Here is a 21,926-nt window from a genome sequence, read left to right as displayed (position 1 = left end):
GAGTCAGTGGGAGGCGAGGCGTGTCAGCTCTTGCCTGCTCGGCGGCTCTTTGGCAGGGCGGGAACCTGGAGCAATGGCGGCGCTGGTCGTCTCCGGCCTCCGCGGCCTCTGGAGGGGCTCCGGCTCCGGCCTGAGACATCGGCAGCAGCTCAGGTGAGGGGGAGGGGGGGGGGGGGGGGAGAGAGAGGGGGTTACGGGGCAGAAGCCTCACGTGGGGACTTTTGTTTACAATGACAATAATAATCCCTGTGTTTGATATGGCGCCTTATCACGTGGTTCAGGCGTCTCAAAGCGCTTCGCAGGATATACGCTGTCAAGTGAACCGACTGTATGTATCTCTGTGGGCAATGACCAACAGCCCCCTCCCCCCCTCCATATCCCTCCCCTCCCTCCATTCCCCCCCTCCCCCTCTTCCACCCCCCACTCCCTCCTCTTCCATACCCCCCTCTCCCTCTCCTAACAAAGTGACTGTGAGACCCTCTCTGGGATTCCCGAACTGCTCATCCTCACCTACAAGGCTATTCACGGCCTCGCTCCCTCCTCCCTCTCCGACCTACTATCCCCCTACTTACCCGCCCGTACCCTCCGTCCCTCTGGCTCTGGTCTGCTCCACATCCCCCGCCCCAACCGCCCTACCATCGGTGGCCTTCAGCCTCTCAGCCCCTCGGCTCTGGAACTCTATCCCCAGTGCCTTCGCCGCTTCCTCCCTTTCCTCCTTCAAGGCCGGTCTCAAGACCTTTCTCTTTGACCGAGCCTTCAGCTCCCCTCTCGACTCTCTTCCTCCTCCTCGCTCCCTCCCTTCCCTCCCCTTACCCTGACCATTTCCCCCCTCCTCGCTCCCTCCCTTCCCTCCCCTCACCCTCACCATTCCCCCTGCTCGGGTCTTGACCCAACTGTACAGCGCCTCGGGACGTCCTCCTGACGTGAAAGGCGCTCTATAAATGCAATGTTGTTGTTGTTGTAGCGAAGGTGTGGAATAGTGCGTTACGCTGAGGTGAAAGCCCAGAGAGCTGGACACTGCTGAGTTGAAAAGAAGGAAGATAATTTGAGCAATAGTGGCTCATTCCTCCCCGAGCTGACGTTTATGAGTCTGCCGCTGGTGACCGAGGCATGGACATGAAATTATGGGGGAGTAGCACGAGTTGGTAGCTCTTTGAAAGAGCGGACGCGAAGGGCCTCATTCTTTGCTGTAAGATTCTTTGATTCTATGAAGCATTTTAACCTTCGACAAGTTGAATTTTTTTTCTGCAGGCAGCCCAGCCGAGGGCACAAGCTGACCCCAATGGACGATGAAATGTACCAGAAGACAACCATTACCTTGTTGGAGCGCGACAGCCCTGAGACCATGTTCATCGAGAATTACAGCAGTAACGGCTTCCTCATCAACGGCGACAGAGTCATCGGTCCCTGTGCCGTGATCCCACGAGCCGTCCTGCAGTGGAACGTGAGTCCAGAGTTCAACTACCAGCACCCAGACATGAATTCAGGTCAGGTGTGTGTGTGTGTGTGTGGTGGTGGTGGTGGGGGCGGGAAAGAGAGGAGGAAACAACAACAAATTACATTTGTAAAGCGCCTTTCACCTCGGGAGGACGTCCCAAAGCCGCTGGACAGCCAGTGATTTAGACCCGAGCTGGGGATTGGGATCAAGGGGGCGTGAAGGCCAAGGAGGATGGGGGTGTGGTGGTGGGGGAGTGTACAAAGGTGTGGTCGAAGAGGGTCTTGAAGGAGCAAGCGAGAGAGCGAGGCAAAGGGACTGGGATGAATTCTAAAGAGTGGGGGCACAGAGGCTGAAGGCCGGGCGGGGGACAGAAATGAAGAAAGAGGTTAAATTTGTTGCCCTTTTCTCTCTGTGCAGGTAGGAAGTTACAAGGACATCACTGAGGACAGCCTGGCTTTGTTCCACTTGTTGGAGCCGAAGATAGGTGCGTATGTGTGTCAGTTACAGAGAGGTTCACCTCACCGCTGCTGTGATGGGAGGGGGGAAAACTAAGGAAGGTCGATGGTGGTGGGTAACAGAAACAGTAATTTAATCATTGCCTGCTGCATTCATGTTAGTGGATGTTGTGTGTGGAGCTCAGCTGTTTCTAAAGATTTTCAGAGGTCAGGATTGTTTCAGACCCGGGGTCTGCAGGGAAACGAGAGTGAGTGGATGTATATGATTAGTGTCTGCAGCTTCTGCTCCTGATACAGGTTATATCTCCTGTTCTGGTTTGTGCTTTGCAGAGATTCTGGTTTTGGGACTCGGCCACAAGGTGGAGAGAGTGGATCCGCAGGTTCTGAGGTTTATAAGGAGGAAGGGAATCGCGGTGGAGATACAGGACACGGTGAGTCACACAGGAGCTGCCGTCCTGGTCCCCTTTAAGCCTTGAAGGGTGACAAAATAGGAACTGGAGGAGGCCATTTAGCTTGTCGATTCTGTTCCACAATTTTATCAGGATTTTATTTGGCTACAGTTTTTTATCCCAATTTCCTCTTATCTCTTACTTTCCAAGGATCTATCTCCTCTTTAAACATCTCAAATCGTTTTGTATCTGTGTCTTTTTACCATACTGTGTTTAAATAGACTCTTTGCGTGCAGAAACGTTTTCTGATCTCATTCGTAACGTTAAGACTTATGCCCGTTTGTATCGGATGCGTTTGGTCAGTACCCTTTGTTGTGTTAAACACCTCACTCGGGTCTTTTTTGGGTCTTTTCCCCTTAGGCAAACGCTTGCGCCACATTCAACTTTCTCACAAGTGATCGGCGAATGGCGGCAGCTGCTCTTATCCCACCGAGCTACCTACCCAAAAAATTGGTGTAAGGACTTGTGCAGTTGTTAGCTTGTAAATAGCAATCATTAAAGTACATTGCGTGATTAGCTGATGAGGTTTGGTCAGTTGTTGGATGTTAGGATTCCTGGGGTAACTCCAGTTTCCTATTAGCCTCAAACTGAACACGAGCAGCACTCCTCCGAACCTGACTATTTGCACACCCACAACCTCTCCACGGAGTTGCAGACCAGGGGACATTCAATTGATACAGCGCTCACGAATGTCAGCCGGGATGCTGCAATTGGCTTGAATGACCCTGATCTCTGGAGGGAAAAATGAAGCAGCCAGGATTCTCACCCTTTCACTCTCAAGTGATTTCAGGTAAGGAGCAGATGAGCCTCAGCTCAAAGGGGAGTGAGTTTTTTTCCACTGCAGTCAACGATCTGCTGCCTTTGGTATGGCTCATATCAAGCCCTTTGCTACATACACCCTCAGTGGAAATGTACCCCGACCAGAAGAAAGGAGAAAACATTCTTTTGATCTTTCATTTTCCTGTTTTAAATTCTGTCATGTTGGGAAAACACTTGCAATAGTCTGTAAAAGAGTTTTATATACCAAAATAAAATTCTTTAAGAAATTAAAACACTTGTTTTTGCACCAACCTGGAATTGAATACATTTTTCCTTCCACACTTTGTACTCAAGGTGCTGGCAGATGTATGTATACCCAACAGATAACTAACGGATCCGATTTCACTCATTAAATAGAGGGCATGACATTGAGGTTGTGACGATTTATTCTGCAGCACAAAGGGAATTCCTTGGTAGAGTGGCACAACATTTTGCATCAGACTTGCAGATCTACTAATGCTCAAAAAAACAGTAGATAAACATTTTTTATCATAGAGAGGCAATGTACAGGACCAGCAGATGTCAATAGTATTGGAACAGACTTGTATTAATGGATTAATGTTAAAAGAGACTCCAGCTAGGACAGGTGTCTACTGGAGCTTCCAAGGTTAACAGGATTAATAAAAAAAATTCTTATCTGTTATCACCAACTCATCTTTTACTTGCCAAGGCTCTGTTGGCAAAATACTACGGAAGGATATTCTCTTAGTTTAAAAAAATTGCATGAAAATATAAAAGGGCAGTTTCTCGTGTAAGACCCACATTGGTGATTCTTTTGTCAAAGAAAGACAAGTCTCCCAACTGTACAGCCAGTACAGAGATCCATGTAGTTAATACATTGGGGGAAATGCTATCATTAAGATGTATGAAAAATTATTCCAAATAATTTACAAACTTTGAACATTCTATCTTAAGACATTGTTGGGCGTCTAAAGCTTCAGAAACCACATCTTATTCTTGGTGCTGAAAGTGTTAACTGGCTTATTAACAAGTTCTGCAAGTCATCAGGTTAACCTTGTAAGCTCAATAGTTAATACTTGAAAAGCCACGGGTGGGCAGGAAAGTGTTCAACACATTCAGTGCTAAAAATGACTCCAGATTTTTTTTAATGCATCAACTCTTCTATAATAAGGCCAGTCCAAATCTGTAACATATAACCATTTGATATTGGCAAAAATACTTAACAAAACCCATTGGAATTCGGGGAGAACGGAGAAGGAGGGAGGGAGAGAGGCAAAGGCAATTCTATCCCAGTTTGAGTGAGAGAGTAATGCTGGACTCAGCCCCAGCAACGGGCTTTGCACTTGCAACTGGTCAATCCTGTGAATGCTTAGCACTGAAGACAGTCACACTCAGCTCTAAGTGAGAGCTGTGAGCGCTTTAAAAGCTCGAGTTGGATAACATCAGTGCATTTCAGTGAAAGAATGAACCGTTTGTAGGAATCAAACCCCAGTTAGAGACCGATTTAACCACAGAATACAAGAGAATCAAACTGCACACAGTGAGTGTCACCTCCCCAGACGCCCACGTCCTCAGTATCGATCGCACAGGGATATTGCAGCGTTTGTTTGGAAGTCAATGGACGCCAAAAACGGGTTTCGATGTGGAGCAAGATCTCGGTCTGTGCAACTTGTTGGAAGAATTTACAGCCAGTGCTTTCAGAACAGTCGCTTCTCGTATCTGGAACAGCGCAATGGGGACTTCAGTGAACATAGCATCACCCTTTACGTACAATACAACGTACATATTTATACAGCCCCTTTCATGTCAGGAAGATGTCCCAAAGCGGATTGATTTACAGTGCTGGAAGGGCACCTGAGCTCAAAGCCTGACAACACAACAATCCACATCTGCTACCTGTACAGCTGTATGTTACAGAACAGTACAATACACATAAAATAAGGTGAGGGTTAGGTGTAGGTCACCAATGCCTCTTTCTGCAGCAAACCAGTCTTCAGCCTTGTAATATAAACAAACGCCCAGAGCCAGTTCAAAGTAATTTCACACAAAACCTATTAGTGAAGGATTCAGTCAGTCAGTGAGAGCTGACATTCACTTTCTCTACTGGATGACAGTTGCAGCTTTCACACTGAATAAACTGCCATAACTTGACTTGAAATTCCCCTCTCTTTTGAAATACTGTCCTTGGGTCTTTTACATTCACCTGACCAGACATACAGGACCTCGGTTTCAACATCTAATCCAAAGGATGGCACCTCCAATAATGCAGTGCACCCTCAGTACTGCATTGGAATGTTAGCCTAGACCTCAAGTCCTAACTTGGTGTGCGTCTCAAACCCACAACCTTCTGGTTTAAAGGCCTATGTACCAGAATGATGTGTAAAGATACTTACGAGTGCAGCCCATGGACCCCTCCTTCCACCTGGGCACAGAGAGTTCTCTTCTCAAACTTCAGCTCCCCCGAGTACATCATGGCTCTGAAAACAGGAATTAAGACGGAATCAGCCACTGACGCTGGAGTTCAGCCATCGGTCAAGTCAGCGGCTCTGTACATTGTGGAAGATGGACGTACCTTAATTGTGTCAGACTCTTGGCCCCGATATCCTGGCAGCCATGCTGGATTCCAGCAATGAGATAAGGAATGAACTTCTGAATAGAACCCTTGTCCTGTACAGCACCAGACACTCCCTGAGCAACTTTGATCTTATCAGACTCACTGGAGAAGGAAGATATTTAGTTAATAAGAGCAGTTGGCGAGTTAACAGGTCTTTAGCAGCACCTCATGCAGATCTAGTGGGCCCTCTGAAGGTATGAATGATTGCTATACAGTTGCCGCCTCTCTCTACCCCACCCTCTCCCCAGGCAACACTGACTGCACTTCTAGTCGTTCCAAGTGCCCACAGTGCACAAGTGTAATTAATCTCTGACCTGAAGTAGCGGCTTTGACTGCCCAAGTGTTTGTCCATGGCATCCAGTGAACCCATCCCTCTGTATTTCTTGAGCCTGACCCCGTCCGAGAAGAAATACTCGCCAGGGGCCTCTGTTGTGGCGGCGAGGAGCGATCCCATCATCGCTGAAAGGTACCAGCCGGAGAGCAGGAGGATTAGAACACGTCTAATTGATTGTCAGACAAAGACGAACCCTCTCACATCTAATAATAATAATCCTTGCATTCGATATAGCGCCTGATCACGCAGTTCAAACGTCTCAATTTACTTAGTATTGAAGGTGACATTCTGTGCCCTGAGAAACAAATTAACGAGATGACCGACACATTTGTTTTTAACAAAACTGATTAAAAAAGTAACCCATTTACACTCGAGAACATTCGACAACCTGTTTTTCCGCAGGATAAGTTTACTTAGCCCACAGCGGTGAGTTTTGGCCGATTGTGACCGTCACAGCTGAGCCCAACCCCGCCCTCGCCCGATATCCACACCCATGCAAATTCCAGACAGTGATCAGCAGTGGGAACTGTGGGCGAGGTGCAACAAGCTAAATTGTAGCACCTCATTTATTCCCAGGCTGAGAGAAGCTTCTTAAACAAACCCGGAATTAAACCCAGGCCCTTCCAAGTCTGTGCGATTCAGTTTGAGTCTCGGTCGTCTTTACCAAGTAAGTCACTGAGTTGGCTCACCGCTCACATTATTTTAAATCAGGATTATTGCTTTACTGTAAAACAGTGCGGTTTGACTGTGACTGGAGTTTGGCAATCACCTGTGGAAGCTCCCAGCGCTAAGGCCTTGGCGATGTGTCCCACGGTCTGAATCCCTCCGTCCGCAATGACTGGAACCCCGAACCTCCTGGCGTATTCTGCCACCTTATAAACCGCAGTCGCCTGAGGTCTGCCCACAGCCAACACTACAGAGGGAAGCAACCAGAGGAGACGCATCAGCGGAGTACAGAGCGAGCTTCATTCTGTACAATTTAATCAATTGTGAATTTAGGCTGTGTCCTCAGAGAGAAAGAACCTCGCATCTTTACATGTAAAGCACAGATTTCTATCCCAGTTCGCAGTGAACCAATCTCGAGTGTGAAAAGGCATCAGAAACAAATCAATGAGATGACTGACATCCGGTTTTCCACAACTAAATACAAAGTTAAAAAAAAAATCCATTTACACTCAGGAATGTTTGACTGCCTGATTTTGCACAGGCAAAATGGAGCCATGCTTCAAGGCAACGCTGGAGAAATAGATCTAGACTCCTGAAGCGCCCTGCAATCCCCACTACTGTAACCTCAGCGCAAACCTCTGTGTTTGTGGGTACCTGAAGCATTTGTAGTCATGTTCCCATTCACCGAGTGTCAGTTTTGAGGCCCTATTGCACTCTGACATGTATGTAGTTCCCCTTCAGCACTCTGAGGGTTTAATTTTCACTCGCCCCAGACAGAGGTGTAAATCTACAGTTGGTGTGTTCATTAATTTTCTCCACGAGTCTCTCCATTTTCCACTGACACAAAGAAACCGACTCAACTTTTAAAGCTAATCATTTGACCCTCTTTTGGCAAGAGGATATCCGCGAATTCTTGCTCCAGAGGATTTACCCTCATCACAGCTTTGTTGGCACAAGATTCGTTTTGTTGCAACACTTCAAATGCACACATTTTCACCCGGGGGGAATCATTGGGCTCAGCCTTCCCTCTGTGCGTCATGCACATGCAGAGGTCCCATGCAACTCAAAACACCGAGCGCGTCAGGTTATCAGGTGCACGATAACAGACAAACAAACACAGACAAAACAACTGATGTTAAATTAGCTCTTTTGGAGACGCACACACTTGTCCACACAAGTCAAATTCACGAAGCTGTCCACTGTCATGTGAAAGGGCTCCACTCTCACTCCCAAGTACTTTGCAAAATGAACAAATGGTTTGGAGGTTTAAAAAGGAAAGAGCTAAAAGGAGCATTCAATACTCAAATGTGAAGGTACGAGTTTCTACCCATTTAAGGATGTGTCTAGCAATCAAACAAAGATTTGGAAGATACAGGACCAGATAAAGATTTACATATGAGCAACTGACTGTAACTTCTAACTCCAATCAACACAGGTTCCTCACAGACCACTGACTTCATCAGAAAGCAAGGTCCAGGATTCCAGTCCCATTATTTTAATCTTGTGTCTGCTGCACACACCACCAACCACACACACATTGCTTGAAGTTACCTTTTTGAAATTAATAAATAAAACTAAAATCCTTTTAATTGACATCCCTCCTTTCATGCCAGGAGGCCGTCTCAAACACTTCAAAGGATTTACACAGACTGTAAAATGCAGTGACCACAGTAAACTACTGATAACTCAACCTTGGCTTAACTTGTCACTATCACTGAAGTCATCTCGCTGTCAGTATCCCGGGCACATTTATTTATGTATTTATGCATATGCCTAACTTGCCATTCTGGATAACTCCTCACTGAGCCCCTTTCCCCTTGGAGACGAATTTACTGCACCTTGTAGGCAAGCGCCCTGGGACGCTACCCTGCGTGAGGGGATCTGTATATAAATGCAAGTTGTTGTTGTTGAATGTGGCAGCCAATTTGCGCACAGCAGTGTCCAACAAACAGACACGATGTGAACAACCAGAATTTAGCAATAAGGTCTCAGCTGACTGTTCAGACCAGTGGTGGCCAACCAAATAAATTTTTTCTGGAATGAATATTCCCTGATTTAATGGCCACACCAGATTGATTGGTACTCAGTAGCTACTGGAAACAAAATATTGATTTAAACAGACTTACCTAGACTAGTGTGAATGTTTTGGCCCACTGGCCATGGGTTGGCCACCACTGGTTTAGACACTAGATGGCAAACAATCTGATTTCCCTAGTGATTCTAGTTAAGTCGAGGATGATCATTTTCCTATGGTTCAGTCGCATAGAAACTCAGTCTGATTCACCATAAGATTGTTAGTGAATCTCATAGTGATGGTGCACCAAACCCCTCCACCTTGCTGATAAACACAACCCTTCCCCAGGCTAAAGTGCTCCCAACAGATTTGCTGTCAGTGTCAAACATTCGAATGGTTAGAATCAAAGAGAAAATTAAGCAAAAAAAACAAAAGCCACAAAACCCCAAATCGCATCTAAGACAAAAGTGGATCCAGTTTGGCGTGTGTGGCTGGCTGTGAGAGAGGCACGTGTTATTTTGTTTTACTTTTGGGTTTGTGGGATAAATAAAAGCAAAATAGTCAACGGTGCAGCCAATTGCAAACCAGCTAACAACACAGCCTAAAAGAAACTTACTAAAGGAGCCAGAGATGGTAGATGGGAGTTTGGGGCTGTGAGACCTAAGGTCTGGAGGGATCTTTGGCATAGCTACAGGTGGGGGGGGGAAAAAGAGGGGGGAGGGGGGAAAAGAAAGGTTATAGCAGAGAAGCAAAGTCAGACAGAGTGAGCGAGAGATCACACCTCGTGCCAACTGCTGCAGAGAAACTAAGCTGAAAGAGAGGAACAAAGGACTATAGAAAACAAATGCAGAAAGCAGCTCCCAGATAACGTGCTGGAACGGACAAAAGCCGGGATTTCTAACGCCCACGTTTTGAGCCAGTCACTTATATCGGTGCGTGGACCAGTTGGGACGCACAGAGCGCAGAAAGCACTCAGTTTGAATGGTCACCCGGGGAGTAGAGACGATTGCAAGGATATTCCCAGGGATCAGTGCAGACAAGTGGGAAAAACTGAGTGGCACAGGAGCTGCTCACTGGGTGTGAGGAGTGCACTGCATTCTCTCGGGACGCAACATGAATTATCCAGTCACTGAAGGTCAGTTGGACGCAGACCCTCTGACACACACACAGATTCGCGCCCTCTCCGCTTACCTTCCTGTGTGATGCAGATGGATCCGCTTCCCATCCCCACGCGCAGAGCGTCCACTCCGGCGTCGATCAGATTCTTGGCCTGCGCCGCAGTCACCACTGTGTCACCGAAGGGCAGAAACGGCTTCGTTACAGACGTGGTTACATGACAAAAATCACACCCGCGAAACGCCTTTCGCGCCGGGAGGAGGACTTCCCAACACGACGAGCAGGAGAGGGGCAGGCACCGCCACCGGGATGCTCCAGTTGTTATATTCAAAACTCACCCACCGCCCGTGCGTTTTATAGAGCCTTATGGTTTACAGTAATTAATGCCGAGTGAAACAACAAGAAGTGACATTTGTATAGCGCCCGTGGTGTCAGGAGGATGTCCCAAGGCGCTGGACGGTCAGGGATTTAAACCAATCTGGGGTTGGGATCAAGAAGGGTGGAGGGCAGGGAGGGTATGGGTAGGAGGGTGACCAAAGGTGCGGTCCAAGAGAAAGATCTTGCATAGAGACTGTTGCAGCCATTTTGTGTAAGTTCCGCAGTACGTTCTTACAAACAGCACAAGCGTAAGATAAATGGCCGGTCAAGGTGGCAGATTGTTGGGCATGACTGTCCCCGAAGCTGCAGCTACAGGGAGGCTGTGTGTAACAGCGCTTCCTCTTGCCCTGAACAGCAGCAGCTCAAACCTTGGATCCCAACTCATTCGAATTGACTTACCGTTGCCACCAATGACCTGCACGTCTGGGTACTTTTCTTTGATGTGTTGAATGAGGTCGATCTGGAAGATGGAATTTCCTTGAGAGGAATCCTGGAAGATAAAGGAGGGAAAGAAACGTAATAATCCTTGCACTTGCTATCGTGCTTTATCACATCGCCAAAAGGTCTCAAAGCATTTCCCACTGTACTGTATTTTGCAGCTAAATGCAGCAACCAATTTGTACATGTCCCACAAACAGCCAAGTGAACGTCCCTTCTCTATTTGAATAGTGCCACGAGATCCTTAAAGTCCACCTGAACAGGTACAAGGCATCTCAGTTAATGCATCATCCCAAGGACAGCGACTCCAACAGTGTTGTTCCTCCCCCAGGATTGTATTGGAGTGTCAGTCTCGACTGCGAGTTCACAGTCTGTGACGTGGGGCTTGAACCCACAATATTCTGAATCAAGAGGCCAGAGAGGGGCCAACCGAGTTGGCCTTAGAATACTGCAGAGGGCTTTTCAGTAGCTGGCGTAGAAACAACAGCTTGATGCTTCATCCAGTCCTGAACTCACCAGAACCACCACATCCACACCGGCCTGAAACAGCTGGTCCAGCCGGTATTTGTCGTCCTCGTGGGTCCCGATAGCAGCTCCGCACAGTAGCTGTTTCTTCGAGTCCTTGGAAGCCAGCGGGTAATCGCGATTCTTCTTCAGATCGGTCCTGGCGATGATGGCCACCAGCTCGTCGTTGTCATTCACAATGGGCAGCTTTCCTGCAAACAAACACGGCGCAGGGGGATCAAAACTCCCAACTCCAGCAGCCAAGCAATACACAACCCGGCCCTCAGATCCGGCCACAGTGAGATTATTCCATTATTATTGATGAGGGTCTGGCCTCCGCATAGCCTGAGAACTGAAAAGGTCAGACCTTCAGCAGCTCCAAGACTACACACTATTGGATGGAAGTCAATCACCCCTTCGTCTCCAAACAATGCCCGCTCACATTTTCCAGCAGGAGTCACTAAAATTGTGAGCAGGATCCAGACAGATTCTCTAACATCCAGTCTCAGTTTAGGGACACTGAAGCCAACTGCACCTCAGCCCAACTGAGATTATTTTGGCACAGACCAGGGAGTGACCCTGGCTCTCTCGAACTCTTTACAGCTTCCTGCAGCAAAAGAATCAAGGGGTAGCTGAAACTTTGGCTTGTTTGGTCCTGTGCCTTTAATTACTTTGCCTCCCTCCACGTGCCTGTTGGAACACAAACGTTTGTCTGTGCGGAGAGCATCAGTTTTGTCTCTCACAAGGCCAGCCTCAGGCAGGCACGCACCGTCAGGTTACCTTTTTTACTTCTCTGCAGAATCTCGTTGGCTTCTTTCAGAGTGACCGCGGCCGGTGCCACCACCAAATCCTCTCTCCTCGTCATCACCTGCTGACAGACAGGAAGAAGATGAAGGCGAAACAGGAAAAAACGAGCGGCTAAAAAAAAAACCCAACAAACTCTGCAGCAATGTCTGCACCACAAGGAGCCAGGTCTGACCTATTTTATGAATGCAAGTGTAACACCCCTGACAATTCCACACCCAGCCTCACATTTTCAGGTCGCGCTGAGCAGAGCACACAAAAAAATTCCTCCTCCCAGTGGCTCTTGATGTCAAGCTGCAAGTGGCTTCTTCACTCAGAAACGACACTGCTTACACTCCAGTCTCTCAGCCCGTGTTACGTCACTGGATCCACTACAAGTTACACCCTGGCTATGCTGCTATGTTTCAGTCGCGATATTTCCCAAGCAGTTGCACATCCACACAATGACACAGACATAGAGATACGTGTTGTTATTATTGTTCCATCAAACATGCAGTTAATGTGGGGGCTCAATGCAGTGACTGCTGGGAGTGCAATCTCTTGGAACTCGCCCTGGGATTAAGATACACTATAGAGGTTGGATTACACTGTGAATGGGAAACACATTTGCACCACCACATAATAATAATCCTTGCATTTGATGCAGCGCCTTATCACCTTGTTGAGAAGTGCTTCACAGAATATACTGCGAAGTGTATGACATTGTGTTTAGTGGGTAAAACATGGCAGCCAATTGCGCACAGCAGTGGCCCACAAACAGTCGTGGATTGAGTGGCCAAATTACTGTTATTATTTAACGTACAACATCACAAGTGAAGTCTCACGTACCTCAGAGAGCAGCAGGTCATGCTCCTTTTCAGTAAGGAAATCAATATCCCGAGAAGAGATGATTCCCTTAAGCTTTCCGCCCATCTTCCCGTTGTCTGTAATTGGAATTCCGGAGAAACCGTGGCGAGCTTTAGCTTCGAACACGTCTCTAACCTTTTCTGAGGGGCTCATAACAACCGGGTCTGTGATGAATCCCTGCTCGTATTTCTGAAACAAAAGACCACAGAGATCAGAGTAGATTTGAAGTTTAAAAACTCCTCTTAACGGAAGATGTTTCAGTGCATTGAATTCAGTTTAAATGGAGGTGTCAGCCTGGCTCAGTTGGTACACCCTCACCTCTGAGTTAGTAGGCTGTGGGTTCAAGCCCCGCATAGGCACTTTGAGCTCACAATCCAGGCCGACACCGCAAAATAGTGCTGGGGGGTTCTGCGTTGTCGGAAGTGCTACCCTTCAGGTAAAACATGAAACCTGATCAAGTGGTTGTTAAAGATCTCACAGGAGTATTTGATAAGAGAAGGGAGTTTAAAAACAAAAAAAACTTGGGATAATCTCATGCAAGGTCACATCACTAATCTCAGGCCTTAATTCAGTTTATTGTTGCCCTGTAACACCGCGCTCAACTCAGTTCCTCTCCTGGAACACGGACAGACCAGACATACCTTGACTTTGCGAACCTCGTTAGCTTGGAACTCCGGCGTACAGTTGTGATGGATGAACCCAATTCCTCCCATCAGCTGCAGGTGAAACAAAAACACAGAAATATGAAGCAACGCGATGTTCTGGCAGACAGTATCCACTGCCCACCCACACCGTCAGCAAGTCTGTCCTAACCCAGGCTGCCGCTCGTTCACCGGCAATTCCAGAGAAATGAGCAAACCAAAGGCAGGGCAGACAGAAACATGGGAGAAATTTTCATTAACAAATGCGATTTGGTGGCTTGGGTGGAACAGTACACAAGTAAACTATATTTTACTAAAGTGCTAATTTCACAGCACATGTCTTTGGGAAGGGAGGGGAGAGAATTTGGGTGAAGTGAAAAATCTTAAGACACACACACTTGAGGTTCCCCCAAGTAGACAATTGAGCAGCCAACTCACAGGCACAAGAGAGAGAGAGCGCATTCCTCAGTAATCAATTTAATGTAGTCCCGAGGTGCTCACGTTGGGAGGAAACTATTCTGTCTATTTAGCCGAATAAGGGAATAAGTTAATTGAATATGGTCCACTAGCCTGACCTGGCTGGGCATGTAGGTCAAACATGCTGAGAGAGAATCAATCCATTTAAAAGTTACACATTTACATTAACCAGAAAATGTAATTTCGGCTTGTGACTGCATGAATGGGAAAGAAAACTAAGAGCAAAATCCAATTAAAAAATATATATACTATTTCTCTTCTTCAAACAGCTTTCTCAGGTGGTAAGAGAGCGATCAACCCCCCCACGGACATAAATCAGAACCCAGTTACAACACACGTCATTGTAACACGATTATTGGATGTGAACTCCGACATTGATTTGTTACAAAAATTCAAAATCCTCCCACTGCCTCCATTAGACAAGGGCATGAAGGGAGATTGGCAGTGACCTTAGAGCCCAGATGTTAGTCATTTTGGCTTCGTGTTTGCCAGCCAGCTTTTGAGGCGGCAATGAAGCTGGACATCTTTCTGCGTGCGTGCACAATAAAGGCTGAAGTGCTCACTGGTCACCTCGCCCCACTATAAGCACTGATTGTGAAAATTTACGGCCTTAGCTACAGTTGGAACAGGGGCCCTACTGTATGCCAGAAAGAGGTACAACAGGCAACGGGGAGATGAATGAAGATAACTTTGATGTCGAGTGGCTGGGTGGGACACCGCAGTTTGCATCGATGCAAATATTTATTGGCTCCTAAATGCCACGGTACAACCACAAAGGCCAGGAGGTAAGCATTCGTGAATCATTTCGTCCCTGTCTTATTTTTTGTGTAGTAGTACACTTTGCGAGTGAACAAGGCTGAGTATCTAATGAATACTAGAGACAAAACAAAGCAATAGACAAATGGCTGGGACAGTCAGGACTCCACACTTACTGCCATAGCGATAGCCAGGTTAGCCTCCGTGACTGTGTCCATAGGGGATGAAACCAAGGGTGTTTTCAGGGTGATTTTCTTTGTTAGGGCAGATGTCAGGTCCTGCAGATAAAAAGTACATTTAGAAACTACTAAACTTTCATAGATTTACAAGATAATTAGTCCTATGTCTACTTGTTCAGGTCAATGTTAAAGATCCCACAGCTCAAAAAAAGAAGGGGATTTCTCCCGGTGTTTGGCCAACAACCCCCCACCCCACCCAATTAAATTGGTCACTCATTTTATAGTTCTTTGTGAGACACTGCTGGGTGCAAAATTGGTTGCCGCTTTGGCCTATAAAATATAGTCACTACACTTCACTGTAAAATGCTGTCAATCGCTTTGAGACGTCTCAATGTCATATCAAATATAAGGACTATTATAAATCAAGGATGATTGAGCAATTTTCTATTATTGTGCTTGCAGGTTACGAGTCTGATGCCAAGTGGAAGAGCAAACTATATACATTCGCACCCTCGCTTGCTTCTGGCAATAGTAGAGACTTATCCTCAAAGCCTTTTCAAATCAAATACTATTGCGTTCATGTGATTCAAGTATTTCATGAGCCTTGTCGCGAATTAACTGGGCAGCTTGATACACAAAGTTTAATGCTGAAACTTACCACCTGATCAGAGGTGAAATCGATATATCCTGGCAAAATGAGGAAATCACTAAAATAGAAAGAAACGTACAAGTGTTAAACACAGTCTGAAACCAATGGTCAAGTAATGTTCCCCACTACCTCTCAAACTTAACCCGAGCAGCCCAGACACGTAAACTGTTAATTTACTACTGTGTTTCCTTCAGGGTGGTTTGGCCCAACTATTCCTTTCACAACAGCCTTTCGGCAGGGTTAGGGGAGTAGTCAGGTTTCCTGAGGGAAAGAGAGAAACGCAGACATATGTACCTCACATTCATGTCACCAATCTGTGAACCTTGGCTTCCGAGGTCAACATTAATATTGAGTCAGAACTTTTCCAATAAAAAGTACAGTACATTAGCAGCTACCCATATGGTGACCCCACTGATGAAAATAACTCAAACATCCTTGGGTTGTGCCAAGTCAGTTGATCTCTTCTGGAAAGCAGTGGGACAGTAAATGTGCCTTCAGTGTCTCTGAGATAGGGAGAGGAAGATCATCCAAAGTTCTTCCTTGTGAACACTCTATAGTGACTTCCGCACGAAAGTATATGTGTGAGAAGGATAGGAGTGGGCTTGGCTGTTGTTGTTCTGGAGAATCCTATTTTGCCAGACATTTACTCTCCAGGTTTACATATAAAGGCACACATGGAAAGTTACCAGAACACACTGTGGAAATGTACCCGAGAACCTTCGGGGAGGGGGCAATTTTCACAACCCCTGGCTGCTTCCCTGATAACGTTTGCGTTTCACAACCTAAAATAGCTTCCAAGATGTGTGATAGACAACGCCATGTGTGGCCGTCACAGTATGAGGCTGCAACAGCCTTTCTACTGGAATCCAGACTATTTATAAGCAATGACCACAGATGCTGGCAGATGATAGCTAAGCTTATCCTAATCTGACCCCCCCACACAAATTTTCCAGCAAGAGTCACTGCCTAGTGATCAGCCACAGGGGAATTTCTGACTGCTCCTTCACCCAGGTGGCTGAAGCCAGTTTTGCACCCCAATAGCTTTGGATTCCAGTCTCTCTGGCTCAGTGTCACAAGGTGATGTGCTTGTTAAAAGGAAATTAATCAAAGAACATAGTTCAACTTGGGTCCAATATCAAACACTGATAAGAGTATCCATGTTATATCAGTTCATGGACCGTCACTTCTGACATTTGGTGGGAAATTAAAAAGAATTTCTAACTCTTTCGACCGACTGATATTCTAACAAACCCTTCTCAAGAGAAGCCTGGTGGAATCTCTGCTCACAAGGTTGACCTGCTTCCCACCCCCCCCCCACCCTCCAGAGAATAACCTCTTGATGCAAAAATCAGACCATGAACAGGACCCCTGTGCATTAAACATAATGAACATGAATTGCAATAAAGACATTGAATTCATTCATCCCAATGCCATACGCATCTGAAATCCAATCTCAAGTGACTACTGTTCAGTCACGATGAGACATCACATGCCGTGGCAATGCAGGATCACAAGTTATTTATTTACTGGAAATATCTCCTGATCGACCGCACAATTAATTTAGTTAAAATTCATATGATATACACTTCTACACTTCTGGCCAATCAAGCCATTTCATATCTGAGCTGCTGCCTTACTGAGCAGGAGGTGCTTGATGTCCAGGTCTATTGGGTTACTCAAGAGTTCTTTCCGCATCACTTTACTCACTTCTTCAAAATGCACAACTCCATGGCTCAGATAAAACATTCCACCCAGTCAGAGTTCGCTGAGTATTTACATTTATACCCACCTGCAGTCTAAACGAGATATCAGCCTTATAGAATAACTTCACAAGGACATTTGAACTCCATGTGGCCAACTCGATTATCAGACACACAGGACACCGGTTGGGAGGTGAAAGAAACACACACGTGCACAAGTCTAGTTTCTAACAATTAAACAGTTCAAATCGAGCCGTGAAACTGAAATGACAATTTCAATTGCCCGGAAATAGCCGTCACAGAAAGTCAAACCCCTCACTGAAATAAACCATTTAGTCTTACCTGTATTTATCCTCAGTGAATACAGTTTGTGGCGTATATCGAGGACAGCCACTCTGCCCTACTGGAGAGTTTTGCGTTGACCCCATTTTACATTTAGGAGGCCTGCCTCATAGCTGATTGCAGGTTATAGAGATTAGGTCATATTCAAATGTAGCAGAAATGCAACTTGCGTATAACCCTCCTCACCCCCCGGGCACTGGACATCAGATAATACCCCACACTGTTTACATGGCACCTCAGAGCTTCATAGCCGAAGTGGATCTGATGTGATCTGAAAATCAAAAGCTTGCACAAGCTGCTGAAGGAAACGTTTAGCTGAGACGGGCAGCAGCGAGGACACACACGCGCGCACAATCCATGCAGAGGGATGCATCTCTAATCGGTTATCTAACTGGATTTGCATAATTCAGTTATATATACAAAATCTGCTGCTGAATAGATAGTCACACCCTTGATCTGTGATAAGCACAATTTTATTCAGCACGTGGCTCCCGATAACCAGGGCCCAGTGAACTCCCCACGCCGGTCTGATCCCCGTTAGGCCCTCCGATAAGGAGCAACTCAGCTGGGATAAAGGTGGGAGAATCGGCCCTGGATCACAAACCAAGGGTTCAACAACAAGAAATTGTATTTATACTGCACCTTTCCCGTCCAGGGGATGTCCCACCGGGCTGGACGCTGGAGAGTTTGCACCGGACTGGAGCCTGGTGTCAAGAGGGGTGGAGGGCAAGGGGGTGGGGGTGAAGGTTTGAAGTGGGAGGTTGACCAAAGGCACAGTTGAAGAGGAAGGTCCCGAGACAGGCCTTGAAGGCGTCAATAGAGGGTGCGAGGCAGAGGGGGCTCTAGGATGGCGGGGGCACAAAGGCCGAAGTTCCGATTACCGAGGCCGGAGCAGTGAGGGTGGGGGGACATGGGGCCGGTTCACGCCCCGGCGGACGCGGGGAGCGGACAGGTCAGTAGGGTTCCAGTAGGTCGCAGAGAACGAGGAACAAGACAGCGGAGGGTTTTAAATGTGAGGGCGAGGATGGTGGAATCGATCCTCGGGGGTGGGGGGTGGGGGGGGGGAGCTAGTGAAGCCCGGCGAGGACGGGGGGGGGCGATCTCCTCACCGAGCTTGGGGCGGGGGGGGGTGTATGAGCTGCGGAGTTCTGAATAATCCGCAGCCTGTGGACGGAAGAGTCGGGAAGTCTGGCGAGAGAGGAGTTAACACGGTCGACTCCTGGAAAGCGCGTGGGACTTGGAACGACAACCCAGAAAAGGCCCAGACAGTAAGAAACGCCAACTGCTCTCCCCTTCCCCCCACCCACCGGTCGGATCACAGTCTCCCCCCCACCCCCACCCCGGCACCACCCGTGTCCGTAAAAGCGCCGGCACCGCCTGGACGTCAAGTCCGCGTGGTTCTAGCAGCGCACAAGAGTAACGTCTAGAAACCGCCGCCGCCGACAGGAGTCGACGTGCGCGGGACGTCTGCCGCGGGCGCATTTTGCACCCCGACCCCCACCGCCCCCCCCAAAAAAAAAACCCCACACACGTACGATCAAATCCACTTGTCAGGGATATCCGGCAAAGCGTTTCGAGGCGTCTCGACGATGGGAGGGAGAGAGAGAGCCCATACCGTGTGCCACAGGATTATTACTATTATTATTATTATGTTATTATTATTATAACAACACGTGACCCCGGCGGCTGCTTTAGGGGCTTAGTATTGGGATGATTTGGGGGTTACAAATTAATTGGTGGCAAACCTGACCCCCGCCCCTGTGTATTTCTTTCTCTCCACAACCCCCCCCCCCTATTCTCCCCCCACACCCCGTACCCCTCTTTCTCTCTCCCCCTTATTGTCCCCCCCCCACCCCGTAACCCCTTCTCTCCCCCCCCACCCCCCCCTATTCTCCCCCCACACACCCCCTTCTCCCCCCCCACCCCGTACCCCCTTCTCCCCTCCCCCCCACCCCGTACCCCCCTTCTCCCCCCCCACCCCGTACCCCCCTTCTCCCCCCCCACCCCGTATTCCCCTTCTCTCCCCCCCACCCCGTACCCCCTTCTCCCCCCCACCCCGTACCCCCTTCTCCCCCCCACCCCGTACCCCCTTCTCCCCCCCCCACCCCGTATTCCCCTTCTCTCCCCCCCCACACCCCGTACCCCCTTCTCCCCCCCACCCCGTACCCCCTTCTCTCCCCCCCCCCACCCCGTACCCCTTCTCTCCCCCCCCACCCCGTATTCCCCTTCTCCCCCCCCACCCCGTACCCCCCTTCTCTCCCCCCCCCACCCCGTACCCCCCTTCTCTCCCCCCACCCCCTTCTCTCCCCCCCACCCCGTACCCCCCTTCTCTCCCCCCCCACCCCGTACCCCCTTCTCTCCCCCCACCCCGTACCCCCCTTCTCTCCCCCCCACCCCGTACCCCCCTTCTCTCCCCCCCACCCCGTACCCCCTTCTCCCCCCCACCCCGTACCCCCCTTCTCTCCCCCCACCCCGTACCCCCTTCTCCCCCCCACCCCGTACCCCCCACCTCCTCACTTGTAGGTCAGGCCGTCGCCCGCTCCCAGCAGTTGTTGGGCGCTCTGCCCGTCGTCGGGGACGTATCCGGTGCCTCCGCTGATCAGGTAGTCGGCCATGTCGGCGCCGCCGTTGGGCCGGGGCTCGCTCTCCCACGGCGGCGTCAGGGACCGGCGGCTTCTCGGGACCGCCGCGGCCGGGGCCGGGGCCTCTGCGCCCCGAGGTTGGGCGCTGCAGCTGTCCAGGATCGTGGCTGTGCGGGACCGGGGCGGCGGCGAGGAGGGCGGGAGGCGGGAGGAGGGGCGGGAGGAAGGCCCGGGGCCGAGCCGACTGCACGTTGTGGCAGAGAGAGAGAGAAGGGGGGGCGGGGGGGGAGGCACGTGACCGATAACGCACTGTGACGTAACTCGAGTGCCCCCGCCCAGGAGGGGCTCAGGCCCCGCCCAGGAAGGGCTCAGGCCCCGCCCAGGAAGGGCTCAGCCCCACTGCCCAGGAGGGGCTCAGGCCCCGCCCAGGAAGGGTTCAGCTCCCTCTGCCCAGGAGGGGCTCAGGCCCCGCCCCCGCCCCCCCCCACGTTGGGGGCAACGGTGGGTTCCACGAGAGAGAGAGACAGAGAGAAAAAAACGCGGTTCGTTTCCAGAACGAACGGTGGCGCGCGGCCGCCGTGTCTCTTTCCGCCATGAAACCAATCCCGCGGGAGACCCGCCGCACACCGTTCGGGACGCGGCCGAACCGAGCCGAGCGGGCGGGTCGGCCGGGACGGCGAACCGGGTGGACCCGAGCTTTCCTGGCGCCCGGCACGTTCCCGTGTTGTTTTTGCCCCCACCCCCCACCCCCCACCGAGAATGGTGGACGGGATAATAATAATAATAATCCTTGCATTTGATATAGCCCTTTTCACGTCGGGAGGACGTCCCAAAGCGCTTCACAGAACACACTGTAAAGTGAATTGACTGTATATTTGTGGGCGAACGCGGCAGCCAATTGCGCACAGCAATGTCCCACAAACAGTCGTGGATTGAAAATGACCAATTTATTATTGTTTTGGGTTTTGGAGGGATTATTATTAGGCTCTGTGTGGAGTAAGGAAACTTGCCCAAGGTTTCGCCCTCTGCCTGGAATTGAACTCAGGTCTCTCGCTCGCAAAGCGAGTGCTCTAACCGCTGAGCTACAGGGATCTGCCAAGCGCTTCGAAGACGCGATATAAGCATAAGCGCGTGCAAGGATCATTATTCCGGATGAATGGGGGGGGGGGGGGGAGGGGAAAGACTTTTCGAGCCCGTTCCAAGCTTTCCCTCCACAATACCCACTCCCCTCCCATTCCCAGCAAAGCCCATCGCAGCACCCGCTACGCGACACGGTATCCCCAGGGCCACTGTGTTGCGTGAACCAAACCCGGGGGCGCACCCAGACACAAAAAAATTGGGCTCGCCCCAATTCCTGATCCTGGCGGTGTGACGGGGGGGGGGTGGGGGGGATTGGTTCTCGGCTGCGTTTCTCTGCTGAGTGTGTCGGGATTTGGAATTTTCTTGCCCGGTTTGTTGCTGAACTCCAGACTGTGGCTCACAATACCTCATCCACAGGGGCTGAGCCTGTAAATCGGGGACGTACGATTACCCCCATCTTCATAGATCTTCTTTACACAGAGGTTGACAAGAATGTGGAACTCACTGACATACGCAAAGACCCATGACTGCGCCGAAGTGGATTTCTCTTGTTGCACAGTGTCATGATCCCTTTGATGCCTCATCTCTGTCACAAAATCTTCCCAGAAGGGGAGGAAAATCAAGCACACGGGCCCACAATCCCACCATGTGTAAAACAACCTTTCGGAGGTGTAACAAGTTATA

At 49.3% G+C, this 21,926-nt stretch overlaps 2 protein-coding genes across 5 annotated transcripts; one reads left to right on the top strand and one right to left on the bottom strand.

Annotated features, from left to right (window-relative positions):
* Positions 1–2,858, top strand: ndufaf3 (NADH:ubiquinone oxidoreductase complex assembly factor). 3 transcript variants are annotated; one of them, XM_042339493.1, is made up of 5 exons: positions 1–153; positions 1,252–1,487; positions 1,860–1,922; positions 2,224–2,324; positions 2,703–2,858. In XM_042339493.1, the coding sequence occupies exons 1-5, from the start codon at positions 74–76 to the stop codon at positions 2,799–2,801; spliced, it is 579 nt and encodes a 192-aa protein (XP_042195427.1). In that variant the 5' UTR covers positions 1–73; the 3' UTR covers positions 2,802–2,858. The 3 variants fall into 3 exon arrangements, with proteins under 3 accessions (XP_042195427.1, XP_042195426.1, XP_042195428.1); XM_042339492.1 differs by having other exon boundaries at positions 1,252–1,492; positions 1,856–1,922; XM_042339494.1 differs by having other exon boundaries at positions 6–153; positions 1,252–1,444; positions 1,856–1,922.
* Positions 2,859–3,529: 671 nt separating this feature from the next.
* Positions 3,530–20,345, bottom strand: LOC103176703 (inosine-5'-monophosphate dehydrogenase 2). Of its 2 annotated transcripts, XM_042339490.1 has the most exons (15): positions 20,098–20,345; positions 15,548–15,596; positions 14,887–14,988; positions 13,478–13,552; positions 12,819–13,025; positions 11,967–12,054; positions 11,199–11,398; positions 10,644–10,734; positions 9,942–10,037; positions 9,367–9,438; positions 6,840–6,983; positions 6,051–6,195; positions 5,695–5,838; positions 5,516–5,599; positions 3,530–4,841 (listed from the first exon to the last, which is right to left on the bottom strand). In XM_042339490.1, exons 1-15 carry the CDS (start codon positions 20,193–20,195, stop codon positions 4,820–4,822), a joined length of 1,617 nt encoding a protein of 538 aa, XP_042195424.1. In that variant the 5' UTR covers positions 20,196–20,345; the 3' UTR covers positions 3,530–4,819. The 2 variants fall into 2 exon arrangements, with proteins under 2 accessions (XP_042195424.1, XP_042195425.1); XM_042339491.1 differs by lacking the exon at positions 9,367–9,438 and having other exon boundaries at positions 20,098–20,343.
* Positions 20,346–21,926: the final 1,581 nt, after the last annotated feature.

Source organism: Callorhinchus milii, unplaced genomic scaffold (genome assembly GCF_018977255.1).
Source record: "Callorhinchus milii isolate IMCB2004 unplaced genomic scaffold, IMCB_Cmil_1.0 Scaffold12, whole genome shotgun sequence".
Taxonomy (NCBI): domain Eukaryota; kingdom Metazoa; phylum Chordata; class Chondrichthyes; order Chimaeriformes; family Callorhinchidae; genus Callorhinchus; species Callorhinchus milii.
The sequence above is the reverse complement of the archived record's forward strand: the minus strand, read 5'-3'. Positions and strand labels throughout refer to the sequence as shown.